The 21,340-nt window shown below is 47.9% G+C and overlaps 2 protein-coding genes across 2 annotated transcripts; one reads left to right on the forward strand and one right to left on the reverse strand.

The window, feature by feature from the left end:
• Window positions 1–228: 228 nt before the first annotated feature.
• Window positions 229–2,753, forward strand: RASD1 (ras related dexamethasone induced 1). Its single transcript, XM_007656636.4, has 2 exons — window positions 229–607; window positions 1,491–2,753. Exons 1-2 carry the CDS (start codon window positions 322–324, stop codon window positions 2,039–2,041), a joined length of 837 nt encoding a protein of 278 aa, XP_007654826.1. The 5' UTR covers window positions 229–321; the 3' UTR covers window positions 2,042–2,753.
• Window positions 2,754–5,733: 2,980 nt separating this feature from the next.
• On the reverse strand, window positions 5,734–19,596 carry MED9 (mediator complex subunit 9). The gene is made up of 2 exons (XM_029048357.2): window positions 19,340–19,596; window positions 5,734–6,230 (listed from the first exon to the last, which is right to left on the reverse strand). Exons 1-2 carry the CDS (start codon window positions 19,576–19,578, stop codon window positions 6,014–6,016), a joined length of 456 nt encoding a protein of 151 aa, XP_028904190.1. The 5' UTR covers window positions 19,579–19,596; the 3' UTR covers window positions 5,734–6,013.
• Window positions 19,597–21,340: the final 1,744 nt, after the last annotated feature.

A 21,340-nucleotide genomic window follows, 5' to 3' on the forward strand; every position in this document is an offset into this window, starting at 1 on the left:
GGGCGTGGCCTGGAGGGGAGGGGTGACCCGGATCGCTAGTGGGCGTGGCCTAACGCCGAGGGGGCCGATTGGCTCAACCTGCTTGGGGGGCGTGTCCTGCCTCGAAGGGGGCGTGGCCTCGTCCAGAGGGGTTTGTCCGGACGCCGATTGGCTGGTCCTGCGCCCGGGGGGCGTGTCCTGGCGCGGAGGGGGCGTGGCCTCCCATCGTGGCTATATAAGTCCCCCCGCCGGGCCGGCGTGCTCACAGCGGAGTGGGCTTTGCCTTCGTCCAGCACGCTCCCGTCCAGCACGCTTCCCCTCCTTCCTCGTCCCGCCTCGCCAATGAAACTGGCCGCGATGATCAAGAAGATGCGCCCCAGCGAGTCGGAGCTCAACATCCCGGCCAAGAACTGCTACCGCATGGTCATCCTGGGCTCCTCCAAGGTGGGCAAGACGGCCATCGTGTCGCGCTTCCTCACCGGCCGCTTCGAGGACGCCTACACGCCCACCATCGAGGACTTCCACCGCAAGTTCTACTCCATCCGCGGCGAGGTCTACCAGCTGGACATCCTGGACACCTCCGGCAACCACCCCTTCCCCGCCATGCGGCGCCTCTCCATCCTCACAGGTAAACCCCCCCTCTCCCCCCGCCCCCCAGGACCCATGCGAAGGGCTGGGGGGTAACGGCCTCCCCTCTGCCAAGCGCTGCGCCCGGCGGCGGGACCGGCGGCTCGGACCTCCCGGAGCTGGGCTCTTTAATCCCCATTTTGCAGATGATGAAATCGAGGGGCGGAAGTCAAGTCGCACACGAGGGCGAGTGGCGGGGCCGGCCAGACGAGGCGGGGAAAGAGGCAGAGGGAAAATGTGTCTTTTTCCCCTTCCCTCCCCAATTTCATCAGTGCCTAACTCAGAGCCACCCAGCCAGGGGCCAAAGGCACAGAGGGAAAATGTGGGGGTTTTTTCCCCCCTTCCCTCCCCAATCTCATCAGTGCTTAACTCAGATCCAGCCAGGGGCCAAAGGCACAGAGGGAAAATGCGTTGTTTTTTCCCCCCTCTCCCCCATCTCATCAGAGCCACCCAGCCAGGGGTCAAAGGGACAGAGGGAAAATGTGTTCCCCCCCCCCCCCAATCTCATCAATAACTAACTCAGAGCCACCCAGCCAGGGGCCAAAGGGACAGAGGGAAAATGCATTTTTCCCCCCTTCCCAAACTCACCAGTGCCTCCCCAAACCGAGTCTTGTTGACTGGCTTGGTGCTAAGAGTAGAACTAAGATCAGAGTAAAGTGAATTGAGGCTCAGTATCCCGAAAGGCACCCATATTATTAACTGGATGTATTGAGCGCTTACTGTGTGCTAAGCAGTCGGGAGAGTCCACTATAACATCAAACACATTCCCTGCCCCTGACGAGCTCACAGTCCAGAGGGAGCCCATTGCCTGGGGATCCTTCCTTCGGGGCTCACCGCCACCTCCCCCCAATTCACACGCCCCTCCGTTCTGTTCTCTTTTCCAGGAGACGTCTTTATCCTGGTGTTCAGCCTGGATAACCGAGACTCCTTCGAGGAGGTGCAGCGCCTCAAGCAACAGATTCTGGAGACCAAGTCCTGCCTGAAGAACAAGACCAAGGAGAACGTGGAAGTGCCGCTGGTCATCTGCGGCAACAAGGGCGACCGGGACTTCTACCGGGAGGTGGAGGCCCGGGAGATCGAGCAGTTGGTGGGCAGCGATCCGAAGCGCTGCGCCTACTTCGAGATCTCGGCCAAGAAGAACAGCAGCTTAGACCAGATGTTCCAAGCCCTCTTCACCATGGCCAAGCTGCCCAGCGAGATGAGCCCGGACCTCCACCGCAAGGTCTCCGTGCAGTACTGTGACCTGTTGCACAAGAAGGCGCTGAAGAACAAGAAGCTGCTGAAGGAGGGCAGCGGCGGAGAGCCGGGGGAAGCCTATGGCATCGTGGCCCCCTTCGCCCGCCGGCCCAGTGTCCACAGTGACCTCATGTACATCCGAGAAAAGGCCATCGGGGGTAGCCAGGCCAAAGACAAGGAGCGTTGCGTCATCAGCTAGGAGCCACCCGTAGCTTCTCCCCTGTAACTAAAGCAAAGAGGATTTTTTTTTTTGTTTAAGAAAAAAAAAGACACTCTGGAAGCCCAGAGTGGCATTTTCCTCCCTGCCTGTACCCCAGGGGTGGCTTTCCACCTGCCCCCGCCATGCTTTGGGGGATGGTGGGGGGGAGGGGTGCCCTTCTGCTGGGGCACCTGAAATGGAGGAGACAGTCATCTGCTTTGGAAGGAACAGGCTTGTGGGCTGAAGGGCCCCCTCTGTACTTTAATGATCTCTAAATGATAGAGGGGAGATGCCCAGCGCAGGGTGGATTTCATCTGCCGGAGGCTCGGGTGGGGGCGGGGGCTAAGAGAGCGGCGAGGCGGCGGAGTGATCATCACTAAGTTTAAAGGACAATGTGGGGTGGAGGTAGGACTCGTGCCAAAGTCCCAAAGAGGTATTTTTCCTGCATGAGGGACCCCAGGGTGCCACAGACATCTGGCCAGAGCCTCACCCCTCCAATAGCGAACTGCAGCGGCGGGGGGGGCGGGGAGGGTTTAGGTGAGGTGTAGAAAAATTGACTTGTTTACATGTGTGTGTTCAACTGCAAAAGTTGCACTTTATAGTAGAGCTACTGTGTTGTCATGACATGAACAAAATTTCCAAGTGTTCTGTACGTGTGTGACTAATTGTTAATTTAATTTTTTTACAAAATAAAATTTTAATATAAACATTCTTCATTTTGCCTTTATTGGAGGGAGGGAGGGAGGATGGAATGGGACTAGAACTCCCTGGAAGCAGAGCCAGCAGTGGGGACGGGGGGGAGTTGCGGCGGGTGGGGAGGGGGACACCTTTCCCAGAGCTCCATTACAGCTGTCTTGTGAAAGTAAAGTTTCCTAGCTGTGGAAGGAAAATTGCCCTCTATTATGACAGAGAGCAGCTCATGCCTTTCTCTATGGAAGTAAGCTTTTAACGACACAAGAGAGACACCTAGAGAGCAATAAGAAAATTGAAAGAGCCTGAACATGCAGCTCTTGGTATTTATTTGGGTGCTTACTTTGTGCCCTGCACTGTACGAGATGCCTGGGAGAGTACAATCTACGAGTTGGTAGAAATGTTCCCTGCCCGCAATGAGCTTGCAGACTAGAGGGGGAGGCAAATATAAAATTACAGATATAAGTCTAGGGGATATGCTTCCTTCTTCTTTCACAAATATTTTCTTGCCCTAAGTCATGTCACGAGGACCCATTTTCAAAGGCCAGCACCGCCCTTTGAAACTACAAACTAGTTTCCCTGTTTCAAACTACATTTAATAGAATTTGCTGAGGCTTCACCATGCTTTTGAGGTCCAGCTTTGCTTTATGAACTTGGTCCTCCTTGAACAACTTTGGTTCCACATAAAGGAACCACTAAGTCAACAGGGGAGGGGCGGGGGGGGGGAGAAATTCATGAAGATACAAATATAACAAGGCTGTGGGATCAAATGTGTTGAAACTGGGCTGGTTGGTCCCTAACATTTCACACCTGTTTGTTGCTTCTGAATTTCCCCTTGTCAGTGTTAACCTTTGTCCTTCCACAGTGCACTGAAGAGACCAAGTTTTTATCTGAACTCCAGCCCTCGGACTTATTTTACTACTATAAGAAGATCCTATTTTTTGGTTGTTGCTCAGGGGAGTGGCACTGGGAAGAAACTTCATTACCTGTTTCCATTTAAAACAGTTCTTGAACTTTTTCCAGGGCCATCCCTACCTAACAGAGCAGCTATTCAGATATTCCTATTTACAAAACTCCCCGGCTCACAAAATACCCCCAAGTGAGGATACTTGCCTTAGGTACACTGAGTTCCTTAATTACATACTTGAAAAAAATTACAATTACAAAAACGGTCTAATTATTCAGCTCCAGAAATAAGCATTAGGCCACTAGAGAGGGGAAACCAGACGCTAACCTCCCTCCTCAATCAGTCCCACATCTGCACGGTAATCGTACAAAGGCCCCAAGTGGAGCACATTAAAATGCAGACATACCACACTCCGCAACTTCGGTCACAGCCTCAAACCCGGCCGGCAGACGACCGCAGAATTTCTAGAAAATACCTGATTTAGTTTCCCATAGGTCACAAGGCAGAAATAGCACAGAGGGTGTCTGCCTCCTTGATGACCCATTTAAAAATTCAGACCAACTAAAGGTGTTCTACAAAGCTGATGAAAAGCACAATCCTCCTAACTCTCCCCTGCCTCTCCATTATATCCAGTCTAACTACTGGGGGTGAACTTTCAGCTCATAATGATGTAGGAAACAAAGAAAAGAATAGCTCAGCCCGCTTCCGACTTCAGCTCTGCAAATTTAGCCCCTTCATCCAAAGAGAAATCCTCCGCCCTCTCTCTTCCCAGTGCACAGAGTGTGATTTGATTGAAACAGTACAAGTTCTATCGCTTTTTGTCTTCACCCCTTCCTCAAAATGCCCCTAAGAGGTAGGTACAGAGCAGAGATTTTCTCCATCTCCCAGATAACGGCACTGGCCCAGGGAATTTAAGTGCCCATTTGGACTCAAATTAGTTGCAAATTTGCAAATTATCAAGGCACTTTTGAAGATTTAATGAACAAACCACAACTTTCGATTTCCAATCCACTGCCACACCTATCTCCAGGATAGATCTAACCAAATCCCGCCCCCTCCAGTAAAGTAAATAGAGGTTGGCATCAGCAGAGACTTCTTTTCTGTGTAAACCTCAAAAGGGTAGGGGCAGAGCCAGAGAGGGGAAGCAAAACAGTTTACTCATTTTTTTTTTTAATTGTGACCAACCAATCGAATTTGAATGCGTGAAACGGCCACATCTCTTCTCACCTGAAAAAATGAAAAATTGATTTTGCTTGGGTAGGTAGGGCTACCTGTTGTTCTGATTACATGTTCTGATGGGGTCAGAACTGTTTTAACCACCCTGGAGTGTTTGCCTTAGTGCAAAAAGGGCAACCATACAAGCTAGTTTAGAGTTTACGGGAAGCTGGCTCACTAGTCAGGTGGCCCCTGACACACCCCTCCAGTATATTGCATTCAATTGCTCCCACAGAAAGGACTAAACTACTCGGGGCTTTTGTACTGCAGCAGAATTAAAGCCACCTATTCATCTTCGGGCTTTCAAAATCTACTCTGGTCATATTAAATCCAAGATGTAGGAAAACAGAGTAATTTGGTCAAACATTTCCTGCGACTGCAGGCGCAGGAACAGTATGTACCTGGTTCATGGTGAACATATCTGAGGGAGAGGAGGCGGGGGAGGATGGGGGAGAGGAGTGCAGCGACCAAGAGAAGACCGGTTTCCCCAGTGTGCAGTTCAGCCCTCTATTCCGGAGCAATCAGATCCAGCGGATGCCGGGGTCCTTTCTACGGGGGCAGTGTAGCCCTTTTTTTGGTAATGGCATTTGTTAAGAGCCTACTAAGTGCCAGGCACCGAACTAAGCACCGGGATACACATAAATCAGGATAGACACAGTCCATGCTCCACATGGAGCTCACAGTCTTAATCCCCATTTTACAGATGAGGTAGTTGAGGCCCAGAGAAGTGAAGCGACTTGCCCAAGGTCACACGGCAGGCAAGATGGTGAAGCAGGGATCAGAACCCAGGTTCTTCTGATTCCCGGGCCCATGCTCTATCCACTAGGCCACTAGGCCACTCTTCATCTATTCACCCAAGAAAGCCCATTGTCCACTTATCTCCATTAGCAGGCTTTTTAATCCACACCTACAAATATTCCTTTGAAGACCCCCCCCCCTTCCAGAGTTACATAACACGGTCACTTTAGTCCAGCTTACGTACAGTTAAAAAAGAAAAAACCAAAAACAAAACTCTACTCATACCTCACCCCGCACAAACCCACACAAATTCACCCAGCACCAAATCTGAAACATAGTAGAGGGTGAGAAGAGGAAAAAAAGAACAGGAGATTTTTGCTTTTCCCATTCACTTTCAGTCCCGAGAAGAAGTCTCCATCCCTCTACTCTTTGGGGATTTCAAACATGCAGAGGCTCTTGTATTTTTGCAATAGTTCATTTTTGGTTCGGACTTGCTCCCTTAAACTCTGTAGTTGCTGCTGTTGCTGCTCTGGACTCAGGTTGATGCCGGGCATCGTGCTGATCACTTTGCGCATTTCCTGGAACTTAGTCTTCAGGGCGCTCAGCTCCTGGTGGATATCTGGACTGTCCTTGTCCATGCTGTGGAAGGCAGAAACCAAATGTTAGCATTGCTCTCTCAGGTCAAGGCCATGGGCTTTCTCTCTAAGTACAGCTAGCAAAAACTGGCAACTGGCAAGTTGAGGCCAGAAGAGCAGTAGTCTCTGGGAGTCAGGTCATGGGTTCTAATCCTGGCTCCCCCTCTTGTCTGCTGTGTGACCTTGAGCAAGTCACTTCACTTCTCTGGGCCTCAGTTAACCTCATCTGTAAAACGGGGATCTGTAAAAAGCCACTTCTCTGAACCTCAGTTACCTCATCTGTAAAATGAGGATTAAGACTGTGAGCCCCACGTGGGACAGGGACCCAATTTGCTCGTATCCACCCCAGAGTTTAGTACAGTGCCTGGCAGATAGTAAGCGCTTAACAAATACCATAATTATTACATATAAATCCTTATATATATATTCTAAAACATACACAAACTGAGATAGTATGGCCTGGTTCAATAAAGAACCTGGGTCTGGAAGTCAGGAGACCTGAGTTCTAATCCCAGCTCTGCCACTGGCCTGCTGTGTGAATTTCACTGAGCAAGTCGACGTTAACCTTTTTGTCCCTCAGCTTACTCCCCCTTAGTATGTGGCTAATACCACCCATCTTCTTGTGCTTCACAGGGATGCTGCTGGAATAAAATTGCCCACTGATGTCTGAACCTTTTGGAAAAATAAAAGCAGTATACACACTGAAGAAATTATAGACTCTCTGGATCAACTTGGTAGAAGAGGGCCTTTGAGTTTAATCAGTTAATCAATCAATCATATTTATTAAGCGCTTACTGTGTGCAAGAGCACTGAACTAGGTGCTTGGGAGAGTACAATATTAACAGTTGATAAATAATAATAATGTTGGTATTTAAGCGCTTACTACGTGCCGAGCAGTGTTCTAAATGCTGGGGTAGATACAAGGTAATCAGGTTGTCCTACGTAGGGCTCAGTCTTCATCCCCCTTTTACAGATGAGGTAACTGAGGCACAGAGTAGCTATGTGACTTGCCTGAAGTCATACAGCTGACATTGGCAGAATCGAGATTAGAACTCATGACCTCTGACTCCCAAGCCCGAGCTCTTTCCACTGAACCACGCTGCTGCTCATGTTCCCTGACCACAACGAGCTTACAGTGTAGAGGGGGAGACAAAAATTAATATAAATTACAGACAGGTGCATAAGTGCGGTGGGGCTGAGGTGGAGGGGTGGTGAATAAAGGGAGCTAATCGGGGAGATGCAGAAGGAAGTGGCAGAAAAGGAAATGAGGGCTTAGGGAAGGCCTCTAGGAGGAGATAGGTCCTTCAGTAAGGTTTTGAAGGCGGGGAAACGGGGAAAGTAATTGTCGGATAGGAAGAGGGCATCCCCCCCCCCCCCCCCGCCCCCGGTTCTCTCCCCGCCCTTCCAGGCTCGTATTTCCTCCTGCCTCCAGGACGTCTCCACCTGGATGTCTGCCCGCCACCTAAAACTCAACATGTCTAAAACTGTATATATTTTCATTACCCTATTTATTTTGTTAATGAAATGTACATCGCCTTGATTCTATTTAGTTGCCATTGTTTTTATGAGATGTTCTTCCCCGTGACTCTATTTATTGCCATTGTTCTTGTCTGTCCGTCTCCCCCGATTAGACTGTAAGCCCGTCAAACGGCAGGGACTGTCTCTATCTGTTGCCGACTTGTTCATTCCAAGCGCTTAGTACAGTGCTCTGCACATAATAAGCGCTCAATAAATACTATTGAATGAATGAATGAATAAAACTGAGCTCCTCATCTTTCCTCCCAAACTCTGTCCTCTCCCTGACTTCCCTGTCACTTTGGATGGTATGACCATCCTTCCCGGCTCTCAAGCCTGCAACCTTGGTGTCGTCCTTGACTCAGCTCTCTCATTCACCCCAGACATCCAATCCGTCACCAAGGCCCGCGGTCTCACCTTTACAATATCGCCAAGATCCGCCCTTTCCTCTCCATCCAAACTATCGTACTGGTACAGGCTCTCATAATATCCCGGGTGGATTATTGTGTCAGCCTTCTCTCTGATCTCCCTTCCTCCTGTCTCTCCCCGCTCCAGTCTATTCTTCATTCAGCTGTCCGGATCATCTTCCTGCAGAAACACTCTGGGAATGTCACTCCCTTTCTTAAAAACCTCCAGTGGTTGCCTATCAACCTCCGCACGAAACAAAAACTCCTCACTCTGGGCTTCAAGGCTCTCCATCACCTTGCCCCCTCCTACCTCACCTCCCTTCTCTCTTTCTACTGCCCACCTCGCACGCTCCGCTCCTCTGCCGCTCACCTCCTCACCGTCCCTCATTCACCCCTATCCCGCCGTCAACCCCTGGCCCACGTCCTACCGCTGTCTTGGAATGCCCTCCCTCCTCACCTCTGCCAAACTACCTCTCTTCCCCTCTTCAAAGCCCTACTGGGAGCTCACCTCCTCCAGGAGGCCTTCCCAGACTGAGCCCCCCTTTTCCCTCTGCTACGCCTCCCCTTCCCCCAGCCCTCTGCTCTTCCCCCTGCCCCTCCTCTGAGCACTATGCTTATTTGTATATATTATTTATTACCCTATTTTGTTAATGAGGTGTATATCTCCTTGATTCTATTTATCTTGATGATGTTGTCTTGTTTTGTTCTGTTTTGCTTTGCTGTCTGTCTCCCCCATTTAGACGGTGAGCCCGTCGTTGGGCAGGGATCGTCTCTGTTGCCGAACTGTCCATTCCAAGTGTTTAGTACAGTGTGCTGCACATAGTAAGTGCTCAATAAATACTACTGAATGAATGAGGTTGGCCTGGGCCAGAGGCAGGATGTGGATGAGAGGTCAGTGGTGAGACAGATGAGATTGAGGTAGTCATTCATTCATTCAGGTGTATTTTTTGAGCACTTACTGTGCGCAGACCACTGTACTGAGCACTTGGGAAAAGTACAATACAGCAAATAAAGAAAGGCAATCCCTGTCCACAATGAGCTCACAGTCTAAGGGGTGTGGGGTGGGGGGCGGAGACAGACATCAATATGAGTAAAACAGGAAAATATTGAACGCTTCACAAATTTGCTTGCCATCCATGCACAGGGTGAGAGTAGGCTGGATTTAGAGGAGTCAAGTTATAGTGAGGTTGGGTTATAATGAGATAGAAGGAAGGAGAAGTAAGAGGGGGCAAGGTAATTGAGTGCTTTAAGACCATTTTGATGCGGAGGTAGATGGGCAACCACTGGAGGCTCTTGAGGAGTAGAAAACATGGACTGTAAACGCTTTTGTGGAAATATGATCCAGGCAGGAGAGTGAAGAACGGACTGGAGTGGGGAGAGACAGGAGGCAGGGAGGTCAGCAAGGAGGCTGAGACTGAAATCAAGATGGGATAGGATAAGTGCTTGGATTAACATGTTATCAGTTTGGCTGTAGAGGAAAGGGGGGATTTCAGCGACATGGTGAAGGTAGAATTGACAGGATTTAGTGACAGATGGACTTTGTAGGTTGAATGAGAGAGAGGAGTCAAGAATAATGTTAGGTTTGGGGCTTGTGAGAAAGAAAGGATGGTACTGCTGTTTAAAGTGATGGGAAAATCAGAGGACAGGGCCTGGGTGGGAATATTTGCAGCTCTGCTTTAGACATGTTAAACTGGATGGCAGGACAACCGAGTAGAGATGTCTTGAAGGAAGGAGGAAATGCAAGACTGCAGAGAGGGAGAGAGCTCAGGGCTGGAGATGTAGATTTGGGAATTATCTGCACAGAGGTGGTAGTTGAAGCCATGGGAGCAAATGAGTTCTCCAAGGGAGTGGGTGTAGATGGAGAAATAGAAGGGGACCCAGAACTGAATGGTTACCACAAAGGTTTCTAGCTGCCAAGATGCTTTATCACTGCAATTATCATTAATGAGCACTTGGATATTACATTCTTTTGCAGTGCTATGCAGCTATTTCATTATTTCAGTTATTCCTTTCAAAGGAATGAAACCAGTGAGATATATACGGAAACCAAGGAAAAGTGAGGTCAAGCAACATGCCCAAGGTCTTGGATGTTAAAACAATGGGAGAAACTGCGGTACAGGAGTAGAAGCACTGAGTTTCTAGGTTCACTGAGCCACACATCACAATTCCACTTGCGGAGAACAAGAACAACGGGATGATTAGAACCAGAGCTAGCCAACTCTAAATCTCTGGGAGGGAAAGGACATTACACTACTGCACACAAGTAACCTAACACTGGTCTACTTTCTTCCGGTTGCTGAAAACATGTTTTCTCCCATTGATGCCTCTAAACTCGGTAGTTAAGAAAACCAAAAACCCCAAGAGATTACAAGACATAAAATAACTCTGATTACGCTACCTTCTTAGCACTAGGTTCCAGATTTCAGTAGTAGGAGAAACGGTTTTTATTTAGCACTGAGTGCAGGGTGGAAATTAGACACGGTCCCTGTCCCTCAGGGGGCTCCCAGGCACGTTCAATGCCTTCATTTACAAAAGTGCTATTTGTTAAAAGGTATTTTGTGAGTGTTTACTATGTGTCAGACACTGTACTTAGAACTGGGATGGATAATCAGCTAATTCAGGTTGGACACAGTCCCTTGTCCCACCTGGGGGGCTCAGTCTTTATCTCCATTTTACAGACGAGGTAACTGAGGCACAGAGAAGTTAAGTGACTTCCCCAAGGTCACGCAGAAGACAAGTGGCAGGTCCCATGCTCTATCCTCTAGGCCGCCCTGTTTCTCTGGCTATTGGAAAGACTGAGGCAGGTGAAAACCATGAATCTTCCCAAGCAGGGAGAGAAAAGACAGGCCAGAAAAGCAGCCATTTAAGCTCCCTTACATGTGGGCTCATCTCACATGCTAAATATTTTCCAACTAGCAGCACTTGCTTTCCTGAAAATCACATGTGGCTTATCAGTTGCTCACACGCGCTTCTTTTTTTAAAAGTTAACAAGTAGATAGGGTTTTGAAAAATATGGCTTTGATTCAAAGGAACTAGCAGCCAGTTCAATGAGCTGTTCTAAACGAAGTCATTGAGGCAAGAAACAGGGAAAAAAATCGTCAATTTTCATTTTTGAAAATAAATTACAATCCCTAGTGCGAATCTTTGAACCAGATGGTACCAATCCATTTTCTCATTCATTATTTCTCATCTTATGTGCACAGAATGTTTTTTCCAAAGATTCATAGTAACATATTCATTATTCCCTTGCAAATAAAATAGCGGAGGGCTGTTAAATACTTATCAGTGGGCAGGCACCTAGAAATTACAGAGCAGTTGAAGATCTTCACAGTAGAAGGAGACCTTAGCAGCTTGAGCTATGCTTCCTTATTAAGACATTATTTTGGCTAAAAGCCTCTCCGCCCAACTCTGTGAGTTTGAATCTCCTCTATATTAGAAGTAGCTTGGCCTAGTGGATAGAGCACGGGCCTGGGAGTCGGAAGGACCTGGGTTCTAATTCCAGTTCCGCCACTTGTCTGTGTGAGCTTGGACAAGTCACTTCATTTCTCTGGGCCTCAGTTATCTCATCTGTAAAATGGGGATTAAGACTGTGAGTCTTATGTGGGACAGGAACTGTGACCAATGTATCTTGTTTTGACCACAGCACTTAGTACAGTGCCTGGCCCACAGCCAGTGCGTAACAAATACAATAATTAAAAAAGAGTCAATTCCCTCCCCCTGCACTTCCCTTTTTCCAGCTATTTTCCTGTTTTTCGCCCACACCCTCAATTCACTACCCAGTCTCCTTATTTTACTCCAGTACTTTTTAAAGTACCACGCTAATGCCAACAGCTGCATGGCAAAGAGGGGGTGGCAGAAAAGCCTCTGGGCACATGAATGGGGAGTGGTGTTGGGGGGGGGAGGCATGTGGAGGATTATAATGAAATTTTCTCCATCTGAGGCTGTTGACTGCCCTGTTGGGCCTGGTTCTGAAATGCAATCAATTAACTGCATGTTAAGTCAAATAGGCCAACATGCCCCAGGGGACAACTTTCCATGACACAACCACACTTCCAAAGCAGGTAACCTGCTTGTGTCGTGGAGTGTGCCTGTGTAGTGAACTGTACACAGAAAGCACTCAATAAATCCCATTAGAATAAAATAGATCATTTATCTTAGGATTCATGAACCGCCGAGTCATTTAATACTAAGCAACTGCCCAACTGAAATGAAACACTTCATAATGAACTTAGTTGAGGAAAATTGCGATTTCCAAAATGATATGCTATTTGGGCGTGGGGTGGTGAGAAGGCAGAGAAGGAATAAATTTGGATTTTCTTTCTTTTCAAAGTGGAAAGAAAAGACAAAAAGGAAAACCTAAACCCGGCTCCACAATAAATCCAAAAATCAGTATGTGAGCAGAATAAATGTGATACATACTGGATCCAGTCCAAGTCAGAGAGGATCCTGTTGATTTATTTAATGTGGTATTTTACTGAGTTCCACATGGGATTCAGTTTAAGCGTAAGGGAGAACAGATACTGAATCTCCATTTTACAGTTGAGGAAACTGAGGCACAGAGAAGTTAAGTGACTTGCCAAGATCACACAGCAGACAACTGGCAGATTCAGGATAAGAACCCAGGACCCCTGACGACTCCCAGGCCCATGCTCTTTTCTCACTGCCTCCCATGTTGATTACGAGTTGCTTCTTTAATATAGCTGCAGAAATGAGACAGAAGAACTACACTAGCGCCCATGGAAAGGCTGATTAAAAATGTCATTCTTTGGGCAATTGACACTACGCTGCCGAAAAGAAACTTTAACTAGGTCTGAAAATAAAAATCAGCTAAGTTGTTATTAACGGTTCGGTCACAGGTTGCTCATCTCAAGCCACATCCCTTACCCGAGCAAGAGTCGGGAAAAGAAGAAAGCTTGAACAGCAACTCCCGAAGTATAAAAAGGCCTTATGAATAGACACCTGAAAAGGAGGCCAGTTAGCACCCAGAGAAGGACAACTTGCGACTTCAAAGTCAGCCTCAATTGTTGGAGCTGTCTTTGCAGAGGGAAATGGCCCAGGGTTCCCGGGGAGCGGGGAACACTCTATTCAACCAGGCCTTACGCTCAGTGTGACGCTGAGCCAGAACCGCTTTGAAATAACACAATAAAAAGGACCCGTTCTTTAATGGGTCCAGAGTCTCACGTGAACAAAGGAAAAGCCCTCCCCAAGAGCCCTGGTTTTGCGTCGAATGTGAGCCGCCCTCCTAACTTTGGAAGAGGATGAGCGGAATGTGACGGGGTTGACCAGAGGACGAGAACCTGGCCGTGGCTGAGAGCCCAGCACGGCCAAACTGTAGTAGACCAGTGTTCTGTATATTTGTGTGCAATAGCGTAATGTTCTTTCCCTCCCAGAGATCTTGAATTGGCTAGCTCTGGTTCTAATCATCCTGTTAATGGCTGTAGGTTGTCAAGTCAGTCACAAGGTAGTCCGGCCGAAGAGGCCCCTGAATACTATTTGAATACTATACTGAATACTATCTGAATACTGAATACACCAATATTTTTATGTTTGTCTCCCCAAGTTCCTTTCGGGCTGGTAACAAGTGACTTAATTTTGTCGTACTTTCCTTGTGCTTGAGTTGCTTCTTTAATATAGCTGCAGAAATGAGACAGAACTACACTAGCACCCAAGGAAAGGCTGACTAAAAATGTACACGTGCCCAGGGGTGTTCAATATATACCATTCTACCACCAAGACTTCCATCAGTCAATCAGATTTATTGAGCACTGTGTTCAGAGCACTGTACTAAGCATGTGGGAGAGTACAATGTAACAGTTGGCAGACATTTCCTGCCCGGAACGAGCTGACAGTCTAAGGGGAATCTTCCTCTTCCTCCTCCTATTGTAGCAGCCTACGAAGGAAGAGGGATTGCAATCCCCAATTCCTCCACTCCTCAGTAGCCCCCTTTCCTGCCCAGGCTGCAGGAAGCTGGGGACGAGCTGCCTTGCCTAGAGCACGGGTCTGGGAGCCAGAAGGAGGTGGGTTCTAATCCTGGCTCTGCCACTCACCTGCTGGGTGACCTGGGGGAAGTCACTTCACTTCTCTGGGCTCCAGTTACCTCAACTGCAAAATGGGATTGAGACAAGCAAATCGGGTTGGATACAGTCCCTATTGCACAAGGGGTTCACAGTCTCAATCCCCATTTTCCAGATGAGGTCACTGAGGGCTAAAGAAGTGAAGTGGCTTGCCCAAGGTCACGCAGCATTCATTCAATAGTATTTATTGAGCGCTTACTATGTGCAGAGCTCTGTACTAAGCGCTTGGAATGTAAAATTCAGCAACAGATAGAGACAATCCCTGCCCATTGACGGGCTTAATGTCTAATCGGGGGAGACAGACAAAAACAATAGCAATAAATAGAATCAAGGGGATGTACATCTCATTAATAAAATAAATAGGGTAATAAACATATATATGAAAGAGTGGGTGAGCACAGTGCTGAGGGAAAGGGAGAGGGGGATGAGCACAGGGAAAGGGGGGGGAAAGGGGGTTAGCTGAGGGGAGGTGAAGGGGGGCAGAGAGGGAGCAGAGGGAAAAGGGGAAGCTCAGTCTGGGAAGGCCTCTTGGAGGAGGTGAGCTCTCAGTAGGGCTTTGAAGAGGGAAAGAGAGTTAGTTTGGCGGAGGTGAGGAGGGAGGGCATTCCAGGACAGCAGGAGGACGTGGCCCAAGGGTCGACAGCGGGATAGGCAAGAACGGGGGTTGGTGAGGAGGTGGGTGGCAGAAGAGCAGGGAGTGCGGGGTGGGCAGTAGAAAGAGAGAAGGGAGGAGAGGTAGGAGGGGACAAGGTGATGGAGAGCCTTGAAGCCTAGAGTGATAAGCTTCTGTTTCGTGCGGAGGTTGACAGGCAACCACTGGAGGTTTTTATGAAGGGGAGTGACATGCCCAGAGCGTTTCTGCAGGAAGATGAGCCGGGCAGCGGAATGAAGAAAAGACTGGAGCAGGGAGAGACAGGAGGAAGGGAGCAGACAAGTGGCGGAGCCGGGACAAGAACCTGTGACCTTCTGACTCCCAGGCATGCTCCTCCAATTTATTCACTCTGCCAGTCACATTGAGGAAAACATTACAAAGCAAAACGAATGCTCTTGCTGAATTACTCAGTGGGGATAATAATAATGAGGGTATTTGTTAAGTGCTTACTATGTGCCAAGCACTGTTCTAAGCGCTGAGGTAGATACAAGGTAATCAGGTTGTCCCACGTGGGGCTCACAGTCTTAATCCCCATTTTAGAGATGAGGGAACTGAGGCACAGAGAAGTGAAGTGACTTGCCCAAAGTCACACAGTAGGCAAATGGCAGAGCTGAGATTAGAACCCACGACCTCTGATGCCCAAACCCGTGCTCTTGCCACTAGGCCACGCTGGATCTTCCATCTGTGGGTTGGCAGTTCTTCCGGCTGCCGGGGGAAAGTCACACGACCTTAGTCTTGGGTCCAGTTCTGGTGGGGACCCAGAAGAGGTGGCCTTAACTAAACCTCGTGCCTCCAGCGTGCCTGGATTTTTGCCCCCCGCATGACTTCAAAACCAGGAGGGTCCACTCAGAGTATCGGGGTCACCCCGGTCACTGCAAATCCAGCCGGACCTCATGTTCGCAGACCCGGCCGAGGCCGCCTCTGGTTCACCTACGGGGTAGAGGTCTTCACAAACCAAAATATCACGGTCGAGCCCAAATCCAGTGGGAATCTAAAGAGCCCAGCCTTATGTCCCAAATATTTTCTGCTCGAGTCCGTCTTTTCTCTTTCTCCTTTCCCCTAGTGGAAATTCAAAGTTTGCTCTGGAGGTAGCATCAGGAAGAGGAAAAGACTATGGTGTCTGCCAAAAGTCATCTTTTGTTGGAATCTGGCAAAAGCGCATGGGGCTATAAGGGAACGTGATCACCACTCTAATATATTATACTCTCCCAGTGCTTAGTACAGTGCTCTGCACGCAGTAAATACCACTGAATGATTGATTAGGAATCAGGATACCCAGATTCTAGATGCAGCTCTGCCACTAGCTGGCTGGGGGAAATGGGTGAACTTGATGGGGGGGTGGGGAGAACCACAACTCCAATTCTGGTTTCTCATAAAATGGGGATAGGGTACCTGTTCTCCCCACCTCTTGGATTCTGAAGAGGTGGTAGTGGAGAGAAGGGAGGGCAAAAGAGAGACACAATACACAAAGTAGAGGGTGCCAACTAGAAGGCTGGAATAAACTGTGAACACGAAGGACCCTCAGGACAGTTGCATGTCCTCAGTTTCTCCATCCCTTTAGTGGACACTTTATAGATGGCAGTGAATGACCTTTCACCAACCACTGATAATCCTGGAGATCAGTCATGGAACGAAGAAAGGTTCTCAAATCTGTCCTGAACCAATGGAATGAGATGAGATCCTTTCTTCAACTCCCATATTCATTATTGTCATTCAAATCCTGTCATTTCCACAAATTCCTACTCCTTTCTCACCATCCAAACACAACCTCCCCAGTCTGGGTTACTTTAGTGTAGCCAGGATACGAAAGGAACAGCTCCCTCCCTGGTCTCCCTGCCTCCCACCTCTCCAGGCCATACTTCACTCTGCTGCCCAGATCATTTTCCTAAAACGTCATCCACTTCTTAAAAATCCTCAATGGCTATATTGATCTCTCCGCATCAAGCATAAATTCCTAATGGCTTTCAGGCAATCAGCTCACTCTCCTTATCAACTTTTCCTCAACTACAGCACCCCAGCTCACACTCTGCATCCCACCCAAGTTAACCTCACTGGGCCTAGTCTTTGACTTTCCCATATGTGATTCTTCCCAGGCCTGCAACTCTCTCCCCCTTCTAAGTCACAGCACAGTGCTCCCTATCTTTAGAATATTTCTGATATTCTGCCTTCTCTGGGTTTTCCTCAATTTTTTTTTTTGGTGCTTAAGTGCTTACTATGGGCCAGGCACTACTTCTCTTCTTCCTAGACCAGACTCTTACAACCACAGTCTTTTGTGCTGTCTCAACACTTCACAACCACTCCACCTGACCTTCCTCACAGACTCCATCCTCTCCCCTATCCCCCATCCACCTAGCCTACCCTCCTCACAGACCCCTCATCACTCCACCATACCCTCCTCCCAAACCCCATCCTCTCTACATCCCTCCAACCAACCCTCCTCAGAGCCCCTCCACACTGGAAACTCGTCGTGGGCAGGGAACGTGGCTACCAACTCTGTTCTGGTGTAATAATAATTATGGTATTTAGTAATTAAGGTATTTGTTCAGCACTACGTGCCAGGCACTGTTCTAAGCGCTGGGGTGGATACAAGCAAATCGGGTTGGATGCAGTCCCCGTCCCACATGGGGCTCACAGTCTCAATTGCCATTTTATAGATGAGGGAACTGAGGCCCAGAGAAGCGTAGTGACTTGCCCAAGGTCACACAGCAGACAAGTAGTAGAGACGGCATTAGAATCCATGCCTTCTGACTCCCAGGCCCATGTTGCACCCACTAAGCCCTGCTGTTTCTCTGATTCTCCCAAGCGCTTAGTATCATGCTCTGCATATAGCAAGCGCTCAATAAATACGATTGATTGATCGATCACAGACCCCATCCCCTGAGCAAATAAGCACAGTGCTGAGGGGAGGGGAAGGGGGAAGAGCAGAGGGTGGGAGGGAAGGGGGCTAGATACACCTTATTAATCAAATAAATAGGGTAATAAATAATATATACAAACAGGCCCAGTGCTGAGGGGCAGGGGGCGGGAGAGGGGGATGGGGAGGAGCAGAGGGAAAGGGGAGGTCAGTCTGGGAAGGCCTCCCGGAGGAGGTGAGCTCTCAGTAAGAATAATAATAATGATGATGGCATCTGTTAAGCGCTTGCTATGTGCAAATCACCGTTCTAAGCGCTAGGGAGGATATAATAATGAAATAATAATGTTGGTATTTGTGAAGCGCTTGCTATGTGCAAAGCACTGTTCTAAGCGCTGGGGAGGATATAATAATAATAATGATGATGATGGCACCTGCTAAGTGCTTGCTATGTGCAAAGCACTGTTCTAAGTGCTAGGGAGGATATACTAATAATAATAATGATGGTCATGGCACCTGTTAAGCTCTTATGTGCAAAGCACTGTTCTAAGCGCTGGAGAGGATATACTAATAACAATAATGATGATGGCATCTGTTAAGCGCTCACTATGTGCAAAGCATTGTTCTAAGCGCTTGGGAGGATATAATAATAATAATGATGCTAATGTTGGCATTTGTTAAGCGCTTACTATGTGCAAAGCACTGTTCTAAGCGCTGGGGGGGAATACAAGGTGATCAGGTTGTCCCACATGGGGCTCACAGTCTTCATCCCCATTTGACAGATGAGGTAACTGATGATGATGATGATGGCATCTGTTAAGCGCTTGCTGTGTGCAAAGCCCTGTTCTAAGCGGTGGGGAGGATATGATAATAATGTTGGTATTTGTTAAGCGCTTGCTATGTGCAAAGCACCGTTCTAAGCGCTGGGAAGGATATAATAATAATAATGTTGGTATCTGCTAAGTGTTTGCTATGTGCAAAGCACTGTTCTAAGCGCTGGGGGGGATACAAGGTAATCAAGTTGTCCCACATGGGGCTCACAGTCTTCATCCCCATTTGACAGATGAGGTAACTGATAATGATGGCATCTGTTAAGCGCTTGCTGTGTGCAAAGCACTGCTCTAAGAGCTGGGGAAAATATAATGATAATAATAATGTTGGTATTTGCTAAGTGCTTGCTATGTGCAAAGCACCGTTCTAAGCGCTGGGAAGGATATAATAATAATGTTGGTATCTGTTAAGCGCTTGCTATGTGCAAAGCACTGTTCTAAGCGCTGGGGAGGATACAAGGTGATAGGCCAGCGTGGCTGAGTGGAAAGAGCACAGGCTTTGAAGTCAGAGGTCATGAGTTCGAATCCCGAGTCTGCCACTTGTCAGCTGGGTGACTGTGGGCAAGTCACGTCACTTCTCGGTGCCTCAGTGACCTCATCTGCAAAATGGGGATGAAGCCAGTGAGCCCCACGTGGGACCACCTGATTCCCCTGTGTCTCCCCCAGCGCTTAGCACAGTGCCTGGCACAGAGTAAGCGCTGAACCAATACCAACATTATAGGACAGTGCCATGCTCTGGCCCTGCTGCCCTGGCCCCTCCCCCCGGGCCCGGCGCGGCCGTTACCATTTGATGACGTCGTGGACGAGGGGTAAAAAGGAGTAGCTGTCCTCTTCCTCCTCCTCCTCTTCCTCCTCCTCCTCCTCCTCCTTCAGGCCCGGGGGCGCCGGCGGCGGCAGGGGCTGCGGCGGCTGCGGCTTCTGGTCGGGGAGAGCGGGGTCCGGGGGCTGCGGCGGGGGCAAGGACAAGGGCAACGCCAGGCCCTCCTCACCCACCGGACGCCCGCCCGCCGCCATGGCCGCCATCGAGCCCGGCCCTCACCCGCCGCGCCTGCGCCCTAAGGCCCGACCCGCCGGCGCGCGTCTATTACGTCACGGACAGGCGACCCTCTCCCACCGTCGGCGTCGCTGGTTGCTAGGCAACAGGGGAAGGCCTTGCTCTCTCTGTTGTCGTGTTAGTTGTTGAGTATTATTTCTATTGTGTTGTTCTACTGTTTAGTTTGAATCGTTTGTAGTGTCTTTTCCTATCATTCATTTGATGTGATTTCCCCTCTATTTTGGTATCATTTATTTGGTATGATTTGCATTGTGTTTTTGTACTATTTTGAATCCTTTGTAGTGTATTTTTCTATCATTCATTTGGTGTTATTTCCCCTCTATTTTGGTATCATTTATTTGGTATGATTTGCATTGTGTTTTTGTACTATTTTGAATCCTTTGTAGTGTATTTTTCTATCATTCATTTGGTGTTATTTCCCCTCTATTTTGGTATCATTTATTTGGTTTGATTTGTATTGTGTTTTTGTACTATTTTGAATCCTTTGTAGTGTATTTTTCTATCATTCATTTGGTGTTATTTCCCCTCTATTTTGGTATCATTTATTTGGTATGATTTGTATTGTGTTTTTGTACTATTTTGAATCCTTTGTAGTGTATTTTTCTATCATTCATTTGGTATTACTTCTAGTGGGGGTTTGTATCATTTATTTGCTGTGATTTGCACTGTGGTTTGGAACTGTTTATTTTGAATCGTTTGTAGTGTCTTTTTCTATCATTCATTTGGTGTTATTTCCACTCTATTTTGGTATCATTTATTTGGTATGCTTTGCATTGTGCTTTTGTACTATTTTGAATCCTTTGTAGTGTATTTTTCTATCATTGATTTGGTATTACTTCTAGTGGGGTTTTGTATCATTTATTTGCTATGATTTGTATTGTGGTTTTGTACTGTTTATTTTGAATCGTTTGTAGTGTATTTTTCTATCATTCATTTGGTATTACTTCTAGTGGGGTTTTCCCGCCGTCGACCCCTGGGCCACGTCCTCCGGCGGTCCTGGAACGCCCTCCCTCCTCACCTCCGCCAAACTGATTCTCTTCCCCTCTTCAAAACCCTACTTAAAACTCACCTCCTCCAAGAGGCCTTCCCAGACTGAGCTCCTCTTCTCCCTCTACTCCCTCTACCGCCCCCCCTTCATCTCTCCGCAGCTTAACCCTCTTTTCCCCCCATTTCCCTCTGCTCCTCCCCCTCTCCCTTCCCCTCCCCTCAGCACTGTACTCGTCCGCTCAACTGTATATATTTCCATTACCCTATTTATTTTGTTAATGAAATGTACATCACCTCGATTCTATTTAGTTGCCATTGTTTTTACGAGATGTTCTTCCCCTCGACTCTATTTATCGCCATTGTTCTTGTCTGTCCGTCTCCCCCGATTAGACTGTAAACCCGTCAAAAGGCAAGGACTGTCTCTATCTGTTGCCGACTTGTTCATTCCAAGCGCTTAGTACAGTGCTCTGCACATAGTAAGCGCTCAATAAATACTATTGAATGAATGAATAAAGTATCATTCATTTGGTATGATTTGAATTGTGGTTTTGTACTGTTTATTTTGAATCGTTTGTAGTGTATTTTTCTATCATTCATTTGGTGTTATTTCTAGTGGGTTTCTGTATCATTTATTTGGTATGATTTGTATTGTGTTTTTGTACTGTTTATTTTGAATCATTTGTAGTGTATTTTTCTATCATTCATTTGGTAATACTTCTAGTGGGTTTTTGTATCATTTGCTAT

This window comes from Ornithorhynchus anatinus, chromosome 2 (genome assembly GCF_004115215.2).
Source record: "Ornithorhynchus anatinus isolate Pmale09 chromosome 2, mOrnAna1.pri.v4, whole genome shotgun sequence".
Classification (NCBI taxonomy): domain Eukaryota; kingdom Metazoa; phylum Chordata; class Mammalia; order Monotremata; family Ornithorhynchidae; genus Ornithorhynchus; species Ornithorhynchus anatinus.